Source organism: Eurosta solidaginis, chromosome 4 (assembly GCF_040869045.1).
Source record: "Eurosta solidaginis isolate ZX-2024a chromosome 4, ASM4086904v1, whole genome shotgun sequence".
Classification (NCBI taxonomy): Eukaryota; Metazoa; Arthropoda; class Insecta; order Diptera; family Tephritidae; genus Eurosta; species Eurosta solidaginis.
In genome coordinates, this window is record NC_090322.1 from 24,618,381 (window position 1) to 24,644,456 (window position 26,076).

The 26,076-nt window shown below is 38.5% G+C and overlaps 2 protein-coding genes across 4 annotated transcripts in view; one reads left to right on the forward strand and one right to left on the reverse strand.

Moving 5' to 3' along the window:
- The window catches only part of LOC137249331 (solute carrier family 7 member 14), a 239,002-nt gene that overhangs the window by 14,841 nt on the left and 198,085 nt on the right, over positions 1 to 26,076 (forward strand). The gene's annotated exons all lie outside the window — the stretch shown is intronic.
- On the reverse strand, positions 10,379 to 26,046 carry Ubqn (ubiquilin). 2 transcript variants are annotated; one of them, XM_067780702.1, is made up of 4 exons: positions 25,929 to 26,046; positions 14,525 to 15,197; positions 12,097 to 12,828; positions 10,379 to 12,041 (listed from the first exon to the last, which is right to left on the reverse strand). In XM_067780702.1, the coding sequence occupies exons 2-4, from the start codon at positions 15,123 to 15,125 to the stop codon at positions 11,965 to 11,967; spliced, it is 1,410 nt and encodes a 469-aa protein (XP_067636803.1). In that variant the 5' UTR covers positions 15,126 to 15,197; positions 25,929 to 26,046; the 3' UTR covers positions 10,379 to 11,964. The 2 variants fall into 2 exon arrangements, with proteins under 2 accessions (XP_067636803.1, XP_067636802.1); XM_067780701.1 differs by lacking the exon at positions 25,929 to 26,046 and adding an exon at positions 16,563 to 16,850.

Genomic DNA, 26,076 nt, shown 5'->3' on the forward strand with positions numbered 1-26,076 from the left:
TAAAAGTTGTTAAGTGTCATACGATCGGTCTTTAGTGCAAAAATATCATCATATTTTAGACATAAATCGAGAAGTTTTGGTTTGGCATAGTTTGGCATTTGTTTTTCTAAAATTGATTTTAATTCCTCTGACCTTTTCGAATCTTTTGAAAGATCATTGATTTTATACACGTTGTAGTTGGTGATTTCATCCGTAAGTATGTTACAATTTCTTACGTATTTTACCTCGTCAGTGACGTTTAATACCTTTATTATCGGATTGTTGGTGTCAACAATACACTTTGCGGTGAACACACCACTACAAATTTCCTGTGCGTCTATAAAAACTGGATGTTTAGATTTTTTCAGCTTAAATAAGCGATAAACTTCGCATCTAGGAGGAATTATCAATGTATTATCGGTTGTATTATGTAAAATTGAAATTTTATGAATATTTTTGCCAATGCCAATTGTTATGCTCTCGTTTGCATAGTCTATGACGCAATTGTATTTTTTCAAAAAGTCTTTGCCTAAAATACCATCTGACGGTATGTTGAATTTGTCATCTACTACATTTAAAGTATGTGTAATTGAAAAATTTGAATAAAAAAGTTCTGTTTTAATGGTACCCAATGTTGAAACTGTATCTGTCGTAACACCCGTTATATTTATACTATTGTTGTTATTTATAGCAACATTTTGTTTTAAACTTGAAAGTTTTATAATTGATATATCAGCCTGTGTATCTACTAAGAAAGTGCATGTTTTAAAAGAGTCATTACAATTCAGTTCGATAAAATCTGAGTAGTTCAGGTTTAAACAATAAATTGATTTATTTTGAAAAACGTTATTTAATTCAGATTCTGGTCCCCCAGTGTTCGCTCCTGAGGGCCGTTGGCGTTTAAAGTGCGTACACTAGCGTTATTTGTAGTATTTGAACGTCGATTGTTGTTGTTACTGTTGTTATTGCTGTTGTTTCTGTTTACGGGCCTGCTATTGTTATTTCGAAAATTACCATTATTTCGCGAGCCATAATTATTGTTGTTATTATGCCTATAATTGCTATTGTTGTTTCTGTTAAAATTGTTGTTGTACCTCGAAAAGTTATTCCTATTATATTGATTTGACCTGAAGTTACCTCGAAAACTATTATTTTGCCTGTTATAACGTGATCTAAACGCTAGTACCTGCCTTTCACTTGTTTGGTTATTTTGTTCTACGATCATTTTCGCAACTACATCCTTAGAATCAGTAAACGTAGTTGACGCTAAAATTGATTTTACTAGGTCTGAGCGGGTGTTAAGCCGACAAACGTTGACGGTTTGTTCGACTGCCATTTCGTGCGCTTTTTCCTGAGTCATTCCTTCTATAACTAATGATCGTTCTAAAGCATCGGAGAGTTCCTCAACACGTTTGGCGAATTCGGTATGATTATTACAGGGATGCACCTTAACGTTAAGCTAATCGTTTATCAAAAAATTTCCACCGTTTCCGTTGAAACACTTCGAAATATTATCGATAAAGAAATTATCAAGATAAATTGTATCTCGTTTTTAACCGAAACGAAAAGCTTTCGTTTACGTTAAAAACGTTAACAAAAACGTGATACTTTATGTTTGAATTGTGCTGGCAATGCTATAGCCATGGTGAAGCCGTAAGGTGGTAACAACGAGGGCACATACACACACAAACTCCATGTAATTTGTTTGTGTAATTCGTTGGTGGTAATGTCAAAAATACTCTGAGAAATGTTCGTACTGTCAAAATTCATGAGAAAAGTTGCAATCAGCTTGGCGAATGCTTTCACCTTTAATGACTCCGCCATCAATCAGCTTTGCCAGCATAGTTTTAAATTAATAATCAACATAAACGATTTGATTTCGTTTTGATATGGCAGAAAACGAAACGAAATCATTTCGCTAATTTGACGTTTTTAACGTTAATAAACGAAACGAAATGACTTTGTTTCGTTTATTAACGTTAATTATCGTAACGAAATGATATCGGTTCGTTGGTTAAGCATGCCTGGATTATTATTAAAAACTTTTAACGATGCAATTTTTCCTGCAACAACTTTTGAGTTGTCAGGTTTTATTCTACCTTTTAATGCATCTTTTATTTGTTGAATTGTTGTTACTTCATTTGGAATTGCCTCACGCGCTTTCCCTTCTAACTTGGATTTTATAAACGAAATGAAAGTATTTGTCAAATTTTCTTCCATCAAATCTTCTATCAAAACTATTTTATCTATAAAGGATGCAAGTGAAAGCGGATCGCCGCTGTAGTTTTCTCTAATTATGGATGCACACATAGTAATAAAAGTTTTCTTTTGCTCTGAAGTCGCCATTGTTGGTTGTTCTTCGCTAATTGTGTCTAAATTATTATTGTGGAGTGAATTGGAAAATCCAGGGAAATCCTCAAGAAAAGATACGTGACTTTTTTTAATAATACTAGCTTTGTATGCTGAAGTTGTCGATGCGTCAGATAATTCTTCCTCAGTGTCAAAATCAGAACTTGATTCGCTTTCTTGTATTAATTCAGAAAGATCTTTGGGTATTTTTATATTGCAGTTAATTCTAGAAAAACATTTAGTGAGTTGTTCTCTGCACTTTGACAAACTTTCGATTATTGAACTAGGCTTATCTCGATTTTCAAAATATGAATTTACTTGTATTATTATTTGGTTATAGCTTTTAATTAAAGCATCTTCGTATTCTATTGATTTTTTCGCTGAGATAGATCGGTTATTTAAAACTCGTTTAGTAACTTTAGTGAAATTAGAGCGTAAATTTTTGAAATTGGAATCAAAATCTGACATTTGACAACTGACATCTGAAAACTTTATTACATTTATTGAAAATGTTTACCTCCGTGGCAGAAAAAAAAATGTTTCATGAAAAAAAATTCGGAAAAATGTTAAGATTAACGCTGTAGGCACTGTTTATACAAAAATGAATTTAAAACTATTCATTCACTGTGTAATTGTGGTATGCAATTTAAAAAGAAAAAAAAAATTTTTTGTGAAATCAGAGAATATTCGAAATATTCAAAATCGATGAGTTATTTGGTAAATGGTAAAGATTCGCATATTCAAAGGCACTGTATTTAAGACTTATTTTGTAAATGCAAGTGAATGTTGAAATATTTTAACCGCACTGTATTCGTTTAATAATGCCAAGAGAAAAGAAACTGTTGGAATATTTGAAAGACACTGTATATAATACACAGTTTGAAAAGAGTCGCAAATGTAAGATATGTTGAAATATTTGGAATACACTGTATTCGTGCGATGCTTCGAAGGAATTGTTAACTATTTGAATGGCACTGTATTTGTTGCAAAAAAATGTGTAAATGTTTATGATATTCACTATGTTCAATTTCCGAAGAAATAATTGGAAGAAGGGAAATTAAGCTTCCACCGATAAAATAAATTTTCACCATTACCATTATGTGACTGTAACCTGTCTATATTGATATTTGAAGTCAATGAGAGATTTCAAAATTGATTAGCTTCGAATAATTATCGCAAACTTTTGGCGAAAAGGTTTGATATTTTTGGTATTATACATATAGAATTGATGTATAATTTGCGTTTCAAAAGGGTTTTAAAAAAATGTGTAAATTTGAAAAAATATTTTTCCGATTGTATTTATTACGAAGCAGTGTTCGCATTTAAAATAAAAAATTCAAGTTCCATGTTAATGTTTGAAAAAGAAAGAATATAGTAATATATGCGTGATAATTTGCATGTGGTGGCCGTATATTTAAAATTATTTTTAATGTACATTCAAAAAGTTTTCGATATTTAAATGTTTATATTAAATATTTGGTTAAATTGTGAGAAGAAAAATGTGTTGCTACATGCGCAGTATACAAATGTTTAGAAACAAAGTGTCAATTTTTGTTGCTACATGCATAGTATACAAATGTTTAGAGAAAAGTACATATGTAAAAAGGCAAAAGTGTCAAGTTGATTTGCTACATGCATAGTATACAGGTATTGAAAAAGATTACATACAGAAGCAAAGTGTCTACTTATACACAGAAATTAAATATTAGATATGTACGTATGTTCTAATCTACTCTACTGTACCGCTTTTTGTCTTTTCTGCTTGCTGGTGTATGTGTTGTTGGTATTTTTCCGCTTCTTGCCGATGTAGATGTTGCCGTCCAAGTGATGCCGTCGCCGACTGGTTTTTTCTTCTTACTTTTGTTATGTATAGCATGATTTTACCGCTACTAACGGTACTGCGTATTAAAACGTAGCGGGTGGTTGTGCTTGTGTGTCAACGTTATGGTATGGTACAGCAGCTTCCAAAAACTTTTTACATATATGTATGTATGTACCACCACAATTCCACACGTAACTTTGGTTCAAGTTCAAATTAATTTTTAAATGTATGTATATACGAAGTTCTAAAAAGTATATTTTGCCATTTAGGATGTACCTTTTTCTTGTAGTTTATGAAATTTTATAAAAAAATTTTTTTGTAGTATTTGAAATTTTATGATTTTTTTGTAGTTTTTGATATTTTAAATTTTTTTGTAATTTTTGAAATTTTTAAATTTTTTTGGAGTTTTTGAAATTTTTAAATTTTTTTTGTAGTTTTTGAAATTTTTAAATTTTTTTGTAGTTTTTGAAATTTTTAAATTTTTTTTGTAGTTTTTGAAATTTACATATTTTTTCGTTTGTAGTTTTTGAAATTTTGTAATTTTTTTTGAAATTTTTAATGTTTTTTTTTTGAAATTTTGTAATTTTTGTAGTTAGATTTTGTAGTTTTAAATTATAGATTACTTCATGTAATTTTTGAATTTGTTGCAATCAGCTTTGTGTAATTTATATCATTTTATGTAAAAATTTTTTTGTATGTATGTACTTTTTTTTTTTTTTATTACAACCACCACCGCATCACAACCACCACGCACTCAGTTTTTAGCAAATTTGTAAATGTCTTTTAATTTTGTGCTGCAGGGAATTATTCCAGGTCCCCGGAGCCACCATTTTTCTGCAGGTCCTGTCACGGTCGCCATGTGGCGAGACCGATTCCGGCGTGGCCAAAATGGTCTCCATGTGTCTCAGACAGTATAGAATCGTGCAGATTGATATGCAGGTATGCACTCGTTTGCATGCACGCACTGTATTTCACGACTGTTGAAATATTTGATCACCGCAATTAAAATAAAACACTCGAACTTTTACAATAATGTTGGTTTTATTTGTGTCACACAAATTTATAGGTGAGCCGCTATATTTCTTATATTTTTGCGTACACGATATTACTTAGCGAAAATTTAGATGACTGCCCGAGTTGAATGCGCGTAAAAATCTGGCGTCATTCAATTTGACATTATGTGAGGTAACCCTCACTGTGTATGTTGCTTTGACAGGCAACCCCTATTGTGAATTCTTGTTGTGTTCCATACGCATTGCTTTACCTTATGGTCACGCAACACTTACCGTAGGGTTACCTTACACCAGGTGGTCCCCCAACGGGTCATCAGCGCAAAGATGACGTGCAGCGGGTTAAGGGGTTAGAGTATACCCGCGGTAGGTATGCCTGTCGTAAGAGGCGACTAAAATACCGGATTCAAGGGGTTTGTGTAGTGCAGCCCTTTCAGGTTGCCAGTGCAATACATAGCTTCTCCAAACCCAATTATCAACCTAACCTATACGTGGCGACTCCTGTTTCATTAACAGCCGAGGCTCTGGCGACCCAGAACTCATGGATCTAGCGGGTGGGAGGGCGGTATGACCTAGAAGGTCGCATGTGGTCATAACAAATCGTTCCCGAGATGGTCGGGCTTGGTACCAGAACGTATCGGATCTGCATCCGGCAAAGGACCATCAACTCGATAACACTCCCCAAGGCATTCGAGGAGTGTCCTTATCGCTACAACAACAACAACAACATGTCCAGGTGGATAAAGCAATTCACAAGATCTCCTATTCGTGAGATGTTGTTGTTTCTCATATAAAATTTGAATAAAAAATACATTCAGCACCCAATTAGGCAATTCACAAGGTCTCTTATTGTCTTATATGGTATTTTTTAAAATACGACTGTAGTGAACGCTACATTGAGTTGTATATCCTATTTAAATATAACCCTTAAAATGATAACCTGTAAAAACCATTAAAAAATCAGCATATATGTACATTCACTCGACAAAAGGTAGGCTAATACAGGTAAATGGGATTGTTGTTGTTGTTGTTGTAGCAGTGCTTCGCCGCACCTAATAGCTGCGACCGATCACAAATTGTAATCAATATCCTCTAACGGTAGTCCAAGGAAACTTGCTGTTTCAACAGGGGTGGACCATAATGAAAGGAGTGTTAGAGGCGTTGGTTCCACATTACAATTAAAGAGATGGTTGGTGTCATGTGGGGGACACTATGCAAGCGGGGCAGACATTTTGTATGTCGGGGTTGATTCTGGATAGGTAAGAGATTAACCTGTTACAGTATGCAGAACGAAGTTGAGCTAGAGTGACTCGCGTTTCCCTGGAGAGTATGCGTTCCTCTTCCGCAAGTTTTGGGTACTGTTCTTTGAGTACTGGATTCACCGGGCAAGTCCTGGTATAAAGGTCCGACGCCTGTTTGTGGAGTTCACCAAAGACCTGCTTGTGTTTTTTTGCTTCGTATGGCTGAGTTCTCAGGTGCCGTATTTCCTCAAAATGCTTACGGAGATGACTACTTAAGTCTCTGTCTGTTGGGATGCCCAGGTTTCTGGGTATTCAACAGGAACTGTTTGGTTAGCATCTCATTTCCCTCCCTGATTGGGAGTATTCTCGCCTCATTATGTAGATGGTGTTCTGGGAACATAAGAAGACAGCCCGTGGCGTTTCTGAGAGCAGTATTTTGGCAGGCCTGTAGCTTCTTCCAGTGGGTAATTTTTAGGCTTGTCGACCATATAGGGGACGCGTAGCATGCAATCGGCTGGCCAATTGCTTTGTATGTGGTAATGAGCGTTTCTTTGTCTTTTCCCCAAGTACTGCCAGTAAGGGATTTGAGGATTTTATTACGGCTCTGGATTTTCGGTACAATTGCGGCTGCGTGCTCACCAAAATGTAGATCCTGATCAAACGTCACACCCAAGATTTTCGGGTGTAGGACACTCGGCAGCGTAGTGCCATCGACGTGGATGTTCAAAATGGTTGACATTTGGGACGTCCATGTTGTAAATAAGGTCGCGGAGGATTTAGTCGGTGATAATTCCAGGTTTCGCGAGGCGGAAAAACTGGAGAGATCAGGGAGGCAGCCGTTTATTCTGTTGCAAAGCTCATCGATCTGTGGGCTTGGGCCTGTGGCCATTACTCTGTAGTCATCGGCGTAGGAAACGATAGTAACTCCTTCTGGTGGCGAAGGTAGCTTAGATATGTAGAAATGAAACAAAAGTGGGGATAGGACACCACCCTGTGGCACTCCTTGTTTAATTCTTCTTGGTTTTGATGTTTCATTTCTAAATTGCACCGATGCCTGCCGACCACCCAGATAATTTGCGGTCCACCTTTTAAGACAGGGCGGAAGGGTAGGCCCTTCCAGTTCCTGCAGTAACGTGCCATGGTTGACCGTATCAAAAGCTTTTGATAGGTCTAGCACAACGAGTACTGTTCTATGGTGTGGGTTTTGATTTAAACCGCAATTTATCTGGGTGCTGATGGCATTTAGAGCGGTGGTGATGCTATGGAGTTTTCTGAAGCCATGCTGATGACAGGCTAGCTGCAAATTTGCTTTGAAGTAGGGGAGCAAAATGGTTTCAAGCGTCTTGGCTACTGGCGATAGGAGAGATATCGGGCGATATGACTCTCCTATGTTAGCTGGTTTCCCAGGCTTTAGTAGCGGGACCAACTTGGCCATTTTCCATTTTTCGGGTATGACAAAGGTGGAAAGAAACAGGTTGAAGACATGTGCTAAATATTTGAAACCCTTTGCCGTCTGGGCCCACTGCATGACCGATGGCATCCTCAACCTCTTTGGCGGTGATGGTAATTGGTGACGCGCTGAATTTGTTTATGTGCGTGTCTGTTTGCCCTTCGTCTACCTTTTTCGACCGTAGAATGCATTATATATTGTCGGCAGAAAGCGATCGTGCATTTTTTCGCATCCGACAGCACTTTATCGCCAAAGGCGATGGAAACTTTGTCATTGTGCCTAGACGGATTCGATGGGGACTTTACGGTGGACCAAAGTTTACCTATACCGGCAGAGAGGTTACAACCGCTTAGGTGCTCCTTCCATTTCGCCCGCTTGTGTTCATCCACAAGCAATCTGATGCGTTGGTTTATATCCCTTATTTGGGGGTCGCCGGTATCGAGCTGTCGTATAAGGTCACGTTCTCTCGCTAAATTTGCGGCCTCCGCCGGGAAGTGGGCCGAATTTCGGGAATTCTACCGGCGGGAATGAACCAAGCCGAGGCGGATTCAATGACCTTACGGAAAGCACGCTCCCCTTGGCGGGCATCAGTCGGGATAGGGAGGGCAGCAAAGCGGTTGTCTGTAAAGGATTTGTATTCGTCCCACTTTCCTTTTTTAAAGTTCATGAAGGTGCGTTTTTCTGTGACGATGAAGTTGGCGGTACGCTCGAGCGAAATAAGTATAGGCAGGTGGTCGGATGCCAATGTTACCATCGGCTGCCAGTTGACGCAGTTTACGAGTTCTGCGCTCACGATTGAAATATCCGGCGAACTGTGACAGCTTCCTACCTGTGGGGCGTCTCCGTTTATTGTGCACAACGTCGTTTCTTCTATTTGATCCGCCAACATCTCACCCCTACTGTCCGCCCGCAAGTTTGAATGCCATAGATCGTGATGGGCATTGAAATCGCCTAAGATAATGGGATTGTTGCCAGTGAGTGAGGCGCTGATATTAGGGCGGTATCCACTGGGGCAACAGGTGGCAGTAGGGATGTAGATATTGATGATTTCTAGGTTTGCATCACCTGACCGGACAGATAAGCCTTGACGTTCTAAGACACTTTCCCTGCGGTCGAAGTCGGGATCAAATATATGATATTGCACAGAGTGGTGTATGATAAACGCGAGGCCGCCTCCGTTTCCGCTCTCGCGATCTTTTCTGTGGACATTATACCCAGAACAGGTCTGCAGTGCAGATCTTGCTGTGAGTTTAGTCTCTTGAATCGCAGCAATGCGGATGTTGTGCTGCTTCATGAAATCGACTATCTCCATGATCTTCCCAGTTAATCCATTACAGTTTAACTGCAGAATTCTGAAGTGACGGGTGACTACGCCTGGGTTTGTGACTACTTGTTGTGGCTTGCTGAGCAGCAGGGCTGCTGGAAGGTAGCGGGGCCGCTAAGGCGCAGACTACGGGACGTCATAGGGCGTGAACAGCAAGGAGCCACAAAAAGGAGACGGACCCGTATTGGGCGCGATACCTTCCCGGAGCAAGAAAATATGGAGCAGTACCGCTGCAAGGAGCTGCTGAGAGGATGACAAGTTGTGGGAGGGACGCAACAAATTAAAGGGGGTTACACTGAAATGTTGTTTGTGTTTGTAGCAATAAGGTTGCTCCCCGAAGGCTTTGGGGAGAGTTATCGATGTGATGGTCCTTTGCCGGATACAGATCCGGTACGCTCCGGTACCACAGCACCATTAAGGTTCTAGCCCGACCATCTCGGGAACGATTTATGTGGCCGCAATAACCCTTCAGGCCATTCCCTCCCTCCCCACCCCCAAGTTCCATGAGGAGCTTGGGGTCGCCAGAGGCTCGTCTGTTAGTGAAACAGGATTCGCCGCGGATAGGTGAGGTTGAAAATTGGGTTTGGAGAAGCTATATATTGCGCTGGCAACCTGAAGGATTGCACTGCACAGCCCCTTGAATCTGGTATTTTAGTCGCCTCTTACGACAGGCACACCTACCGCGGGTATATTCTGATCCCCTAACCCGCTGGGGGGTTACACTGAAATGACAGTCCTTGGTCGGGAAAAATCTCGAGTCGCTCCGGTATATAGAAGCGACTGCCTTGGGAAGCGTAAATGGGATTGTCATAGTAGGAGGCTTAGAATTTTCCCAGGATATACATGCCCGTCGAAAAATGCGACTTAAATCCAGATCCGAGGATACGAGGGGCATAACAGAAAATCGTTGCAGAACCTGTCGGGCTAGCACCAGAAAAGCCAGTTACAACATCAAAAAAAGTTTTTGTTAGAGTATGTTAAGATAATGGTCCTATTTTTAGAAGGAACTTCGGGAGTCATGGACATTTGATAGACATGTTGAAGCAAGCTTTGAGCTTTCCGTTCAAAGAAATTTCAAGGAGATTCATGAGTTTACGGTTCTTTAAACTATTTTGTTGATTAATTATGGCATCCACAGATCAATTAGGCGCTGCAATGCAGCGGCAGTTACACTTTTCCACATATTTTAAACGAAAACACTAATTTATGCTTTACCTTTAAAATAGAAATAAACTTTATTTTTCAACACAATGCGACACCATTTATTATATGCGTGAAATTTTAAGTTTTTTTTATTATATGTTGTATAATAATTCTATACATTTGTTTCGTTACTATTTAAAATATTTTTTACTTGGAATCCTTTTAATTGGTTGTTATATGTTAAGCCAAAAATTCACTGCCTCCCTCATACACAAATACTAGTCTCATATTTTGGTATTAATCAAACTATATGTAAATATAAATGTAGATGTGTTTTAATGTAAGCAAATAGTAGAGTAAGAAATTTTGTTTGTAACTGAAAAATTTGATATGCGCTGGGTGGACCAAGTATCGCCAGAGTAGGAATCGAATATAAAAATATTTCAATGATAAATTCATAAGCTCCTGTTTTTATAATCGAGTGAGCTGCATTTCAACGACAACCCACTGGCTGATATTCCAATATCGACATCACTTTTAGAATATAGAACAACCCAAACAAACAAGAAAGAAAAATCGCTGAATCATAAAAAAGTTATATGATAGCATTGTACGTATGCCTGTGTGTATGCTGGCTTTAGATACGCTAAATGCATTTTTATTTTTTTTCATTTAGTGTCTTGTAATCTACTACGCCTACACAAATGTTGTCAACTACTTTATTAAAAAAAAACTTTAGTTGCGCATTTGCTGGACACTCAATTTTTGCAAAAGAAATTAAAACAGAAAAAAAAAATATTTTAAAAGTATAGAAAATTGGTGCGACCATTGGAATAATTTTTTAGATTGGAATATTAATGCATATTATATATTTAAAATTTACAGGCTTACAATTTAATAGTCAAATTCAATAAAAAATGTATGATCTAAACAGAACTTAGAAATTAATCAATCAAAATATGTGTTTAAAAATGTTTAAATATATTTTGAAACATTATTAATTCACCTTTTTCTCAACTTTTATTGTGTGCATTTATCTTTTTCATTTTTCGAAATTTTATTTTGCATTTTTTTGCGTACGGATATAATTTTCAACTAATATTATATAAACAAAATGGCTGCTACATAAATATTAACAAAAAAAATATGCCATTTTGACTTTTCATGAATTTGACCATTAGATTTTATTTTGTAAACTAAACAAGCAAAGTATAGTTAAATTTTATGTTAAGCAAATGCTTTACTTTTATTTCCTTCTTTGTTTTATATTTTGTTGTATTTCACTGCTAAACCCTTCACGTTTCTGCTTTTCAATGGTTCCTTCTACTTTTATACTTTTGGTATTTCTATAATATATGTAATTTTCAAATACTTGCTGCATTTCCAAGCAAACATAAACGCATGTTTCTTAACTGTCATCATTTATTTTTACAAATTCCTTTGATACCGCAATTTCATTTTCCGTATCTGATGACTTTGCTAGATTAACTGCATTTTGTTTGTTTTCATAAGGATAAGCGAAAAGGTTTATTTCGGGGCGTTACTAGTTAGCAGCAGCAGCTATTAGTTTTATTTTTTGTTGTTTTTAATTTCTGTTTTTTTGTTTTCTTTTAATTAAATAAACAATCGCAATTTATTTAAAGATGTTAACTTAGGGATAATTGATTAAGCGCCAATAGCCTCTCAACTGCTGCATTGATATCTCCAAAAGTGGCAATTAGCGCTGTAATAATTTATTTTAAAATATTGTAAGTTTCAATACAATTTTTTTAACAAACCTTGCAAGTTGGCATCTCTATTGGGAAAACCCATTGCCGACAATTGTTCTAACTGTGATTGGTAGCGTACTTCCGGTGGTTGGGTATTGTCTGATTGCATACTCATACCATTTAACATACGCGCAACAAATTCATTGAAAAGCTGCGCGTTCGGTCCACCACCAGGCGCTGTAGCCGGGCGATTAGCATCACCACCGCCAGCGCTAGTGGTTGTTGTGGTAGAAGTTGTTGTACCAGTAGATGTTTCCGTATTACCAGGTGGTGGTGGTGGTATACCCAGTGAGCCAACTAGTCCCGGAGCGGCCGAACGCAACTGTTCCATACCCTGTTGTATTTGCATGATTGCATTCAATGCTTCCGGATTTGTCAACATACTCTGTACTTCAGGATTTTGCATCTGGTTGAGGAACTGTGGCATCATTTGGCGTACCTGATCCTGCAATTGTGGATTATTGGCCAATAATGGGCTAGTACTTAGTAGACGTGATGCCATTTCCGGGTCTTGTGACATTGCGTCCATCATGGACCGAGTATAGGGTGCATTTAAAAGACTTTGCATTAGTGATGGATTTTCGGTCATTTGCTGCATTAGACTCTGCATAGCGGGTGTATTAAGTAAACCACGTGGTGGCAAATCGGCACCACCGGCTGTGCCACTAGCGTTTCCAGTACCACCCCAAGGATTTGGTAATGGTTGACGGTTTTCAGTGCCCTGCTGCGGATTATTTCCACCTGGTTAAGATGAGGAAAGCGAAAATTTAAATATGTAAATGTGAACACTATAAAGATAGCCTTGGCCAAATACTTTTAGGTAACAATTAATTGCTTGCAATTCAGCGCAATTCTAAATATTCCCGCATAATTTTGCTCTCGCAAATTTATTCCCGCGAAAAAAATCCTCCAATTTGTGTATCATATCGGACTAAACACAAAATTATACGAAATATTTTTCAAAACAAAAAAAAAAACTAACTTAAAGATTTTCGTTGCCCCCCTCAAGTCAACACGTGAAGTGAGTAATGTAGGAGGTATTCTGGTAACGAAACATATAATCACTATTTTTTATCAAATAGTTGAACCTTATGTTTGTAGTCTGCTGTTAATTTATATTTTTTTGAAAGATTACTTCCTTTTTGACTCCAAACAATTTGGTCAAATTAAAACACTGGCGCTAGCGGGTTAACCTCTCACACAACAGTATATTTATTTGACACAACGTATGCATTTCACAAAAGACAAATCGCAGTTGGCTTTAAAAGAGCATGAAAAACGTACAAATAACAAACATATACCAAAGATTATCGGAATGTAAGATGTTGCAGGGATGAAAAATCGTGTGAAGCAAGCTTCACAAAATTCTAGTAGGTCACATTCACCACTTACCACAGCATAATTTGTTAAACTACCACTGCCTGTATTTTTTATTTAACAATTATTTGTACACTTTTTATTCAGCTAATGTGTTCAGAATTTTAACTTTTACTTTCTAAAACTCCAATAAGTGTATTTGTGCGCTTAAATTATGTTAAAAATTGTGCTAAAGTTTTTGGTGTGGTGAAAGTGACCTACTAGAATTTTGTGAAGCTCCGCTGCTTTCCACCGAAGTTTGCGCCTGCAGCATCTTTACTTTTCGAGAATCTTTGCATATACATCTTTCTGCAGCAGCAGCGCATTTTAATTCGACGTCAGATGAAAACCCAACTATACATACGATCGGCACGTTAGAAGAGAGTGTGTGCCTAATAAAAGCTGTGTACAACTACAAAAAATTGGACGCATACGAATCGTTGTACATCAGCAAAAATAAGAGCATAATGAACGCTGACAACGGCAATATAAACTCACCTCTCTTCTCTTTAGTGTAGTTAATAATGTTTTATGAACAAATCTTTTTGTTACATTGTATACATATTATTTTAGTTGATTTTCTGTAACTTTTGTTTTAGTAGCGCGTCGCTGATGATGAGCAGGTCTGCTCGAAATGCATACGTTGTGCCAAATAAATATACTGTTGTGTGACAGGTTAACCCGCTAGCGCCAGTGTTTTAATTTGACCAAATTTTTTGTAGTCAAAAAGGAAGTAATCTTTCAAAAAATATAAATTATTCTGGTAAAATTATTGACACATTCAGCCTATGTGATGTATTAAATGAACGGCCAGTTCAACCTAACCTATCCTATTACAGTTATTTTTTTCTTATGCATTCACCTCAATAACATGGCCACACTTTCAAATTGGAAATTTCAAGACACATTTCCCTTGTGGTGAATTACCCATTTGATTGTTTACTTTTCGTTCTGTTGGCGGTTCCTTATGCTTTTAGTTTTTTTGTTTCTTACATCTTTTTTCGATTCTTATCTGTATGTATGTATATTGTAATGGGCAACCTAATACTTTTGACCAAAGAACGTTATTATATAAACCTACCCGAACTGTCCATTAGTCCAGAAAAGGGATTGCGCGAAAAAGAATCACTTGCTGCATTCAACATTGGCTCTTGAATATCGCGATATATACGTTGTAGTGCATTATAGCCACCTGGCACTGATTCCAAATTAGACATCGCTCGATCATGTGAGCGCATCAATTCTTGCAACATAGACGGATTACGTGCTAACTCCATAGTTTGCCGCAGTAATTCCGGATTATTCAACATATGGGAAATCTCGGGATTACGTTGCATTAAATCTTGCATTTGAGGATTTGATGTGATGAGTGAACGCATTGTTTCTGGATTATTCATCATTTGTTGTACAAGCGGATTATCCAATAAAGTGCGTAACATATCACCATTATTCAATAATTCACTTTGCATACGCGCTTGCAAATCCATAAATGAACCGGTTCCAGCACCCAATGCCTCCATACCAGCTAATCCGCCTAATTGATTTAGACCGAATGGTGTTTGACGTACATCTGCAGCTGGTCGTGCAGCCGGATCTTGCTGACGTGTTGGCGCCTTTATAACCAAATGTACGGTTAGACCATCTTTGATGTTGTGCGTCCTAAGTGTGTCGTTATCTTTCATAATTTTACCAGCAAAAATTAAAACCAATTGCTCTGGTTCAGAATCGAACTTTCGCGCTACTAGTTGCTTGAACTGGAAAAGAGACAAACAAATTTAATTTGTATTTCATTTTTTAAATATAATTTTTGGTTACCACCGCGACTCATTAAATTTGATATATACTAAATGACTTTTTTATGATGTCGACTGCTGAGTGGAATATCACCCTATCTTAGATGCAAAACGCCCTATTTTAGACTACGTTTGACCGTCACCTTATTTCAAAATTTGTTTCAAAAAGGCCCTATCTTAAAATTCGGTTGAAGAACGGTCTATTTCTGAATATGTTCAAAAAACGCAATCTGCTAATGTAAAATTGTACTGAAATTGAGCTTAGATAGGGCGTTTGTGGAAGAAATTCTGAAATATAGCATTAGTGAAATATTTTCTGAGGTAGGGCGTTTTTGAGACGGCAGCTGAGATAGGATGATATTCCACTCAGCAGTCAATTGCATCGATCATCTAGTGTATTTTGACATTTCTTAGGCGACACCTGGTCTGAAGTAAGTTCATTTAATTTTTAATACCAAGAGTTCAACGAATGTTTCCATAAGCTTGTTGGATGATTTTAATATTGAAAGATATTTTTTACCAGAGACGAAAAACGAGGGTAGGGTAGTTGCGCCTTTGATAGCAGAAGGAACAGACCAAAATGAGTAGGATGCAGCTTGAAATATATTTTTTAGGAAGTTAGGTTATGGAAGGAGTTGGATATGGTGCTATAGTGATATGGGTCCGATATTTTTTGAATTTCAATATTTTCATGTTGGCTGTGGGAAGAACAGATTAAAGTTTATAGCCAACTATTTGGACGAAGCGACTTGACCTTTAGATAGAAATTGGATGTAGAACATAAGTGAACGTTTTGTTTAATTCTGAGGATATCATTAGAATGTACTTTAATCCCATAAATAAGTGTTTGAACAAAGATAGTATTAAAATTGAATATAGATATGTAATTATTATCTATGTATAATTTTACAACAATGACGTTGAATTTCTTCATATCATTCAAGCAACCACGCCTGCCCGGCGATGTAAACAACATATTTACATTTTTCATGAATTAATAATAAAAATAAAACTACCGGTTGCCGCTAATATGCATATATACAAACATGTATATCATCGGTTGCGCCACCGCGGCTGTATATATTTTTTGTTTTGTAATTCACTCATTTCGTAAAATTTATGCTTCCTTACATACGCTTCAAACCTCCAATCACCAATCATCTGCCACCACGCAAACGAAAGCCCAAATCTGTATGGCTGGTAGCAGCAGCACAAGTGTCACATGCGTTATTTCTGTCGCTAGACAATACACCTTAAACCGCACTTACCGTAAATATAACTATAATAAAAATTTAAAGCTTAACATATAGCTCAAAGTACACTCACGTCCTTAATTCCAGAATCTTCATCCACTTCAATAGTTTTCTTCTCCTTCGGCGTTTTCACATTGACAACGATGCGTTTGCTATTTCCTCCTTCTGCCATTTTTTCTTTTTACAAAGGTTTTATTAATTTTTTTTGTGATTTTAAAAATATAGTTGTTTTAACAACTTTTTAATTGTTTCAATTGGCAAAAAATGCAAAAATTTTCATATATTGGAAAATTTTGTCAATTGAAAACTAATTCGTCACTTTCGGCACTACACACACCACGGGGAAAAAAATTAACGAAACAGTGTCGCATTTCGTTTGAATCCAAGACAGAGTGGCATGAGGAAGTCAGTGCTGTAAAATGTTGTTATATTTAAAGGGCCAGTTAAACTCCCTTAAGCTGGAGACAATGGTGCTTTATCGGTAACCGTATCGGTAACCTTTTAACAGCTGATTCGACCAACCTTATGAGAATCAATGCAATCGATTATTGGTGCCACTAAGGTCGTAACCGTATCGTAGCCAACCAATTGGGTTTTGGTTTACCGTCGTAACGATAAACAGCTGATTACGTTAGGGATACGGATACAGCGATACGACATACGGCACCAATGACTCCGGCTTTAACCCTAACGCCATAGTCGTAACCATATGCATAACCATCTCCAATGTGATCGATTAGTGGAGCCTTAACCTAAAAATCGTGAAAATTCCATAAAAATGAAGAAAACGCAAAAAATTACAAACATATTCCACAAAAAAAAGTCTCTTAGTAATAACGTATCCAAAACAATGAATAAAATCTACAAAAAGTTATTAAATTCACCAACTCAAATATTTTTAGGTTATGGATATGGCGAGAAACCAAAAACCAATTGGTTGGCTATGGTATAGTTACGGCCTTAGAATTATGGAATGGCACCATTAACCGATTACATTGATTTCCATAAGGTAGCACCACAAACCACAGACTAAGATTGTGCATTGCGCATGTAAACAAAAGATCAGCTGTTTTTGATGACGTAGAAATAGCTAATTTTCATTTAGCCACGCTTTGATATACGTGTATTTGGCGTTATTTGTGAGAGTTTTAATTAAATAAATCTGTTAATAATGCTTTGTTCTGTGTTTGGGTGTAAAAACAACAACAGGAAAACCAGTGAAAACAAATGGAGATTTTTCCATTTTCCAAAGGATGCAGTAATGGCTTAGTTTTTGCGGCCGAAAGGACGTAGTGAATCTCAAAACAGCATGCATATGTGAAGTGCATTTCACTCTAACCACCATTAGGTGGTCTTGCAAGCTCCAAGTGATGTTCAAGCTCGTTGTCTGATATGCATACATCATTATATTATCAGCATCCTGTCGCCCTTTACATTAGGTGGTCTTGCAAGCTCCAAGTGATGTTCAAGCTCGTTGTCTGATATGCATACATCATTATCTTATCAGCATCCTGTCGCCCTTTACATTAGGTGGTCTTGCAAGCTCCAAGTGCTGTTCAAGCTCGTTGTCTGATATGCATACATCATTGTTACATACTAAATATTACATACGCAATGAAAATGCGGACAAAAAAAAACAACAACAAACAAAAACTTATTGCGCTCATTTGTATCCGGGGATGCTCGAAATTGTAAATCTAAGTGCAACATTCTATGTTAATAATAATTTTGTTGTGATTTGATGATTATTAATTGGTACATGTTATAATGATGACTATTATAATATTTTTATTTATTATTATGGCGTTTTAAGCCTAAAACATAGATTATTACAAATTATAAATATATTTTAATAATAATAGGATTTCTAGTGTTTGGGGTGTCGGAATGCATGAGATTCCGATCAGCACAGGAACTGGAGGTTCAAACGGGCGAGTCTTGGAGTCATCTCATTGGGAGGTTGGAAGGACGTGTTCTCAATCCTGCGCTACTCCAAGACGTATGATTACGCAGTTTTATTATTTATGCTGTCGGAATGCATTTGATTCCGGTCAACCCAAAAGCTAGCAGCTCAGCAGAACGAGCCACTCTTATCGGACGGTTGGAAAGGACGCGTTCCCAATCCTCCCTGTACCAGCTTTTATGTACACACAACCAGGTAGGTAGGTTGAACTGGCCGGTCCATGAGGACCTCACATAGACTGATTGAGTCCGTAGTGTTACCAGAAGTTTGTTTTAACGACCAAACTGAAAAACCCTATCAAAAACCAGGACCTATGTTATAAAATAACTCTGTCCTCTTGGCAAATACTAGAAGCTTCCTAGGACTTAAGCCACTTGCTGCTTCTAGATCTGGCAGCTGTATCACTCCTAATAGCTGGAGTCTTAGCCTGGCAACATCTGCTATCACTGACCAAGCCTAGTTTAAAGGCATGTGACGCCAGAAGGCAGTGTCCAGTCAGAATACCCGTCATGAGTCTACAGTCCTCTCTTTTTAATGAGAGGAGCAACTGTGTTAGTCTAAGGTTGTAAGACCTACACATAATCTTCGACACTTTACAGCCCCGCTCTTGAACCCACACCTTTCCCGCTTGGTCGATCATGTGCACCTCTCGACTTCGCTTAATCTCGCCCAATCTAATTGGGACATCTACGGAGCAAGCTTCAAGGGATGCGCCCTTTTTAGCTAGTTCGTCCGCTTTTTCATTCCCATCTATTCCCATATGCCCTGGGACCCTATATAGATGTATGCTTCTCCCTGTCCCGATTCTCTTCAGAGACTGCTTACACTCTAACACGCATTTAGATGCTGTGCTATGCGAGATTTTTGCCTTAATTGCTGCTTGACTGTCAATATAAAAGTTAACACGGTTGCAGCTTAAGCTATTCTCTTCCAGGGTTTCTACTGCTTTGGTTACGGCTAATATTTCCGCTTGGAAAACGCTACAGTAATCCGGCAGCCTGTAGGCTCTGCTTATTTCCGGATCAGCGCAGTATACCGCAGACCCTACTCCTTCCACTACTTTGGAACCATCGGTGTACACATGTATCGCCTTGTCCGCCATTTGCGCACCCTTGCGCCAACCGTCTACCTCTATTGTGGCCTTAAGATCTCCCTCGAAGCGCAGATAGGGAATCATGTAGTCTGTTCGTCTTGTGATTGATGACGCTATACTACTATGGCCATATGGTCGGCGCTCAAGCTGCCCCGAAGCACCGAGGCTGGTTGCGGTCGTTAACGCTTGTTTCTTTGCTACCAGGTCTACAGGTGGGATGTGCAAAATGGCATACAGTGTAGCCGTCGGGGTTGTTTTCAGGGCTCCCGTAATGCTAAGCATCGACAGTATGCATACCCCCTCAAATTTTTTGAGGTATGTTGTTTTTTGTGTGGCTTTCTACCAAACAAGAACTCCATAGTATAGAATAGGGCTTACAATCGCTGTAAAAACCCAATGAGAAAGAGAGGGCGATAGGCCCCACGTACACCCCAGCATTCTTTTACATGCATAGAGTGCCGTTGAGGCCTTCTTGACCCTCTCCTCCACGTTGAGCTTCCATGACAGCTTACTGTCTAGGATGATTCCTAAACATTTTGTGCAAGGTTTCTCCGGTAAGGTCACCCCTCTAACTTAGGCCTGGTCCAATTTGGGACCTTGTACCTCTTTGTAAACAAGACCATATCCGTCTTCTCCGCATTGACTTTCAACCCGACATTAGATGACCAAGTATGAATATCGCGAAGCGCCCGATCCATCAAAGAACTAATCGTTGGAAGGCACTTTCCACTTATGACAATTGCAACGTCATCTGCGTAAGCGGTAAGTTTTACGGGTCCCTCATCGAATTGCCTGAGCAGTTGGTTGATGACCAGCGTCCACAGCAGAGGTGATAGCACCCCTCCCTGCGGCGTGCCCCTGTCCACTGATTTCGTGGCCTCGTACAATCCCCATTGTGATGTAATCTTTCTGCAATTTAACATGCAGCCGATCCATCTGATTAAGGCAGGATGTACTTTAATGTAATTAAGACCATCCATAATCGCCCATTTTGCAACATTATTGAAAGCCCCGGCAATGTCCAAGACGACTCCTAGAGCATACTCCTTATATTCCAGGGATTTCTCTATGCTTTTTACCACCCTATGCAATGCGGTGTCTACCGACTTGCCTTTGGTGTACGCATGCTGTGTTGTGGAGAGCAGCTTTTCATCCACGTTGGACTTTATGTACACATCTATCAGCCTCTCAAAGGTTTTGAGCAGAAATGATGTTAAGCTAATGGGTCTATAGTCTTTGGGATACACGTGACCGATCTTCCCCGCCTTTGTTAGAAAAGCTACACGAGCAGTTCTCCAAGAGTGCGGTACATAATTCAGTCGTATGCACCCATCGAATATTATTTTAAGCCATTCCACGACCGCCCTACTTGAGACTTGTAGCATGGCCGGGAATATACCATCTGGGCCCGGCGATTTAAACTTAGAAAACGTCTTCACTGCCCACTCGATCTTGGTATCGGTCACCAAGCCCGGCACTACTAGCTCCGTGATCGAAGTGTGAGTGATTTCTGCTGGCTCCTCTAAACCGTCTCCCGATGGGAAATGTGTATCGAGAAGCACCTCAAGGGATTCCTCCTTATTACGTGACCATTCCCCGTTCTCTTTCTTTATTAGTCCCTGGACTATGTTTCCCTTTGCTAGGACTTTTTTCAACCGTGCTGTTTCGCTGGAGCACTCTATGTCCGTACAGAAACTTTTCCATGAGTTTCTCTTCGCCCTGGTAATTTCTCGCTTGTAGATCCTCAGTAGATCCCTGTACTCGTCCCGACACGCTTCGCTTTCCGCGGTCTTTACGAGCTTAAACATTTCTTTTACCTGTCTTCTTAGAAGACTCAGCTCATTGCTCCACCATGGCGGCTTTGCTTTTCCTCTGAATCTTCTTAGAGAGCAAGCTTTGTTATACGCAGTCATAAGCGTCCTTGTTAGGAATTCATTCGACTCCTCCAGTTCCTCTACATTAGCAACCTCTTTGGGTTATCCCAGTTTTGTTTCTACATGTCCGTGGAATTTAGTCCAGTTCGTTGACCTAGGGTTTCTAAAGATTCCTCCCTTCTCTACCCTCTTTAGGGGGATGTTGAAGCTGATATACGCATGGTCGGAGAAGGATGGTCTATCAAGAACCATCCAATCATACCTTGATATATCACCCTCGGAGCTCAATGTAATATCCAGAACACTGCTGGATGTTGGACCAATGTATGTAGGGACATTTCCCCCGTTGGCTATCTGCAAATTAGTTTGCAGGATGTAACAAAACAGAGATTCGCCTCACTCGTTCGTATCTGCTCTTCCCCACGCATTGTGGTGCGCATTTGCATCTGCGCCTATGACCAATCACCCTTTGCGCCCTTCCTCCTGTACTAGCCTTTTGCACTCCATCGGTGGGACCTCCGCAGCATGGGCCATGTAGCAGGACGCCAGGATAAATGCCTGCTTATTCTTTTGCTCAACGGCCACCGCTACGAGATACTCACTGGTGTAATTAGGCAGCATATATGAATGCAGCTGTTTCCTTACCATTACTACAGTTTGCGCGTAGTAAACGCCAAACCCGCGCACGATAAGTCCAGAAACCTTTCCTCCCGATGAGAGCCACGGCTCCTGGGTCAGCGCCACGTCAAACGAACCCTCCTCAAGGGTTAGGAGGAGTTCGCTCGACGTCACTTTACTGTGTTGGAGGTTTATCTGTAGGACTCGCAGCACCATTGGGCTGTTTGTCCCCCTCCAGCACCTTCATCTTGACGTCGTCGTCCTCCCCTTGCCCTTTTGGTTTAGAGTATTCGAGGTCCCCTTGAGCCTCTCGTGACTGTTGTGCAGGGTGTTCCTCTGTGCGAGTCACAGCACTATTAAGCGCCTGGTCCTCTTCTAGCCTCTAGCGTGTTAGGGTTTTTATCCTCGGGACTTCTTTTCCTGAGTCGCATGTAAATTTTGCCAGTGCCAAAGGACATTTTACCAAGCTGCGTGTACAAAATATCCTCCGCCTGCTTGTTTATTTGGAAGATGTAGAACTGACCATCCTCGGTAGGCCGAGATACAGTAAGTACCTTCCAATCCTGTGTCGGTATGTTCAGATTCTGATTCTGCAGAAGTCGCAGTGTATCCTCCGACTTCATCACGCATGGTATCCATACCTTAACTTTTGGTACCGTGGGGATTTGCGCTTTATCCACCACCTCAAACCGCGCGTTCGTGCCTTGCCTTTGGAGGTTTGGAACCACTTCCTCCAGCCACCGCAAGCTCGCGATGTTGTCGCACGCTATCATCTTCACACCATTATACCACCCCCCCCCCCCGAATCAAAGGTTGGAAGGGGCTTACTTGGTTGTTCCCGCATCATCTTAAGCATTAAGCTAATAAGCTCCCTTTACACAGATCTCCACCTTTCAGTAGTCATTTGTCCGAAAGGACTGCTACGATCAACCAGCGCCACAGTCAGTGACTGCTTCGCCACATCACTCATCTTCTCGGGAAAATAAGTCTATGATCGAAAAGAATCTTACTAACTAGATACAAATGAATAGAAAGATATAAAAACTATATAGTCAAACTTATATATGTAATTACCGTGTAAATAATAAAAAAGAAAAAAGATAACAATGAGATGAATAAATAATAAAAATAAATTACAGCCACAAATCCAGAGAAGACTTGAACGTACTTCTCGACAAAGAGAAATCAAGAAGGAAACTCCCTGACAGTCTATTAAATACGGTAAGTGCGCGGAAAATCGGGTCAAACATGCAATAGTTAGCTCTACCGACACGCAAGTAAAAGGGCAAGAAAGTACGAAGACACCTATTAGGTACATTAAAATTAACTTTAGCTAGAAGAGTCTTAGTTTTTTATAAGCTACTCTGATCTATTAATTTCCATGGTGCAAATAAAACACGATTACTCCACCTTCAGCCCGACGTTTCGCCAAATTTCCTTGGCATTTTCAAGGGCATAACGCTATATTTATTTTTTTTCCAAAAAACAACAAGGTACATAAATTTTATTAATTTTACATGTATATAGTTGTATGACACTGATCATAAAAGTAACAACAATGAACAAAAATTTGTTTGTGAATTTTTATTTTAACTTACAATAAAATGTGGTGGTTGAAAATTATATTAGAACATTTAAAACTGAACTAAACAAACAATCAACAATATAAAAAAAGGAAAGAGATCGATACCATCTTGTGTGGTACACTTGTCACACTAAACTTAAATTATAGACAAACTAAATATGCAGCGGCAATATTGTCACTGTCCTCTCTTAAATTTATGCTCTTTTCTCTTTTTTGCAGCATTCTTAGGCTCTCTAATGTATATCTGGTTTTTGTTCTTATTTCTTTATCTATGATTTTCGCGTTATCAAAGTCGAACATATGATTGTTGTCTATTGCATGCTGTGATAATGCTGTACTGGGCTTTTGTTTACGTATGTCGGCTTCATGCTCAGCTATTCGCGTGCCGAATTTCCTTTTGGTCGTGCCCAAATAGACTTTGTCGCAAAAATTGTTGTTGTTTTGGTTCCCTTTACATGGTATTTCATACACTATGTTGCTTTGTTGGTGTATCTCTATTGGGCTTTTTTGTTTTTGTAAAACAAGTAGCCAAAGTGCAATTTGATCTGTATGCTAGTGTTGTGTTAGGTGTATTTATAATGTCGTGTGCTAAGTTTTCTGTGAACCTAGGAATATATGTGACGCTAAAGTATTGCTTTGTCGCGTTATTATTATCTGTATTTGGTGTTTTTTGTGTTGTGTTTCTTATGCTCATTTGTTTTTGTTCAATTAAACTATTTATTAAGTAGTCGGGGTAGTTATTAGTTTGAACATTAGATTGGTATTCAAAACGAACTGCTTCTGGGCGCCTCATAAACTTTTTGTCATCGCAGCCTTTAAAATACAAAATAAATACGGCAAAAAACTTTATACATAAAGTATTATCAATTAGCCATCAACAGTATCATGACGCCAACGTAAGGAAAATTAAAAAGACACTTCAAACTAATAACTATATTGAGCTTAAAACCTAATTGATTATTGGCATCTACGCAATTACCACATTTATTAATGGGCATGCTCTCCTGGCAGTTTTCTGCCCCATGTTCTCCCAGACATTTACTACATCTCTGTTTCAGAGTGCAATTGGCAGCTACGTGGTTAAACCCTAAACATTTGTAGCACCTTTTTACAGTTTGACCGTCATAAACTGGGCAGCGATCCCATCCAACATTAATTTTGTTATGTCTCATGATGGCCTCATAATATTTATGCTCTATTTCTATAACTGCATTAATATGTTGTCCTCTATTTTCTTTTTTAGCGCGTTTAATTGTAATACATTTTATTTTAGCTTCCCTCAGTGTATCATTCTGCGCAAGTATCCGGCTAACTATTTCGCTCTTGGTATGCTCTGCACTAATATTAGCTACCACAACTCTAGGAAAATACACTTTTGGCTCAGCTATATTATACACATTTTTATCCAACTTTTCTGTTAGCGTATCTCTTATTTTGTCCTTGTCGCCTGCTGTATTAGCGCTTATAATTATCGTGCCATTATTTTTTTTTGTAAATGGGATGGATCTATTTTGTTTAAATCCGTTTTTGTTTTCTCAATGGCTTGTTTCACTTTGGGCTTAATAACAATTGGAGGGATGCCTTTTGTAACAGTGGCATATGTAGAAACATTTCCACCGTCAAAACCTTTATTCTGATTTGCAGCCTTCTTAACCTCTTTTATAATTTCCTCTTTCTGTTTATTAAATGCCTCATTAGGGATATTAGCAACCTTTTTAACTTCATTAATAATTTCATCCTTTTGCTTATTGAACGCCTCATTCGGTATACTAACTTTACTTAGTTTATCCTTATTTTCTAAGCACAAGCATTCTTTTTTTTCACTAACTCTAGTTTTTCTGAGTTCACCTTATAGATTTTTTCTACTATTATTTTCATCTCTCTTTCGTTGTGAGTTATGGAAGCGCTTATTTCAAAATTTTTTCAATTTCGCTTTTTTGCTCTTTCAAATTTACTTTGTTTACCTCTGAAATAGCCAAGATTTCCCTTAACGCCTCATCAACATTGGAAACATATGTCATGCAATCATCACAAATAAATCTTAAAAGTTTACAACCTTTCAAACAATTAAGGCCATAATCATCGATAGATGGACACGCAATGTTTTTATGGTAAACCTTACCACACACACCCTCACATCTTACACCTGTTTCCCCTCTTATTTTTTTGCGACATTTCCCGCACTCTTCCATTTTCTGCTTGACAGTTACACAAAACTGCACAAGCAAAATATATTCTCACCTTTTTATTTAAATTAATATAATTGAATCTCATAAGAAAGGCACTTTATAATGCTGGTACATCACCTGTCACTACTTTGCTAGTTTCACCAATTTTTAGTGCTTATCAAAGCACACAGACTTTATAATGTTTATTCTTTTTACGAGCTCCAAATACACGTCCGTTCGCACGCAATTCGCTCCTATTAGAAAGCTGCTGCTGCTGTATACACCC

Excerpts from the sequence above, each read along its gene's own strand:
- Ubqn (XM_067780701.1), bottom strand. The coding sequence starts at position 16,661 with ATGGCAGAAGGAGGAAATAGCAAACGCATCGTTGTCAATGTGAAAACG. Across the intron at positions 15,198-16,562 it reads AAGATTCTGGAATTAAGGAC|TTCAAGCAACTAGTAGCGCG; the intron begins GTGAGTGTACTT and ends TCTCTTTTCCAG. Across the intron at positions 12,829-14,524 it reads TGGACTAATGGACAGTTCGG|GTGGAAATAATCCGCAGCAG; the intron begins GTAGGTTTATAT and ends CATCTTAACCAG.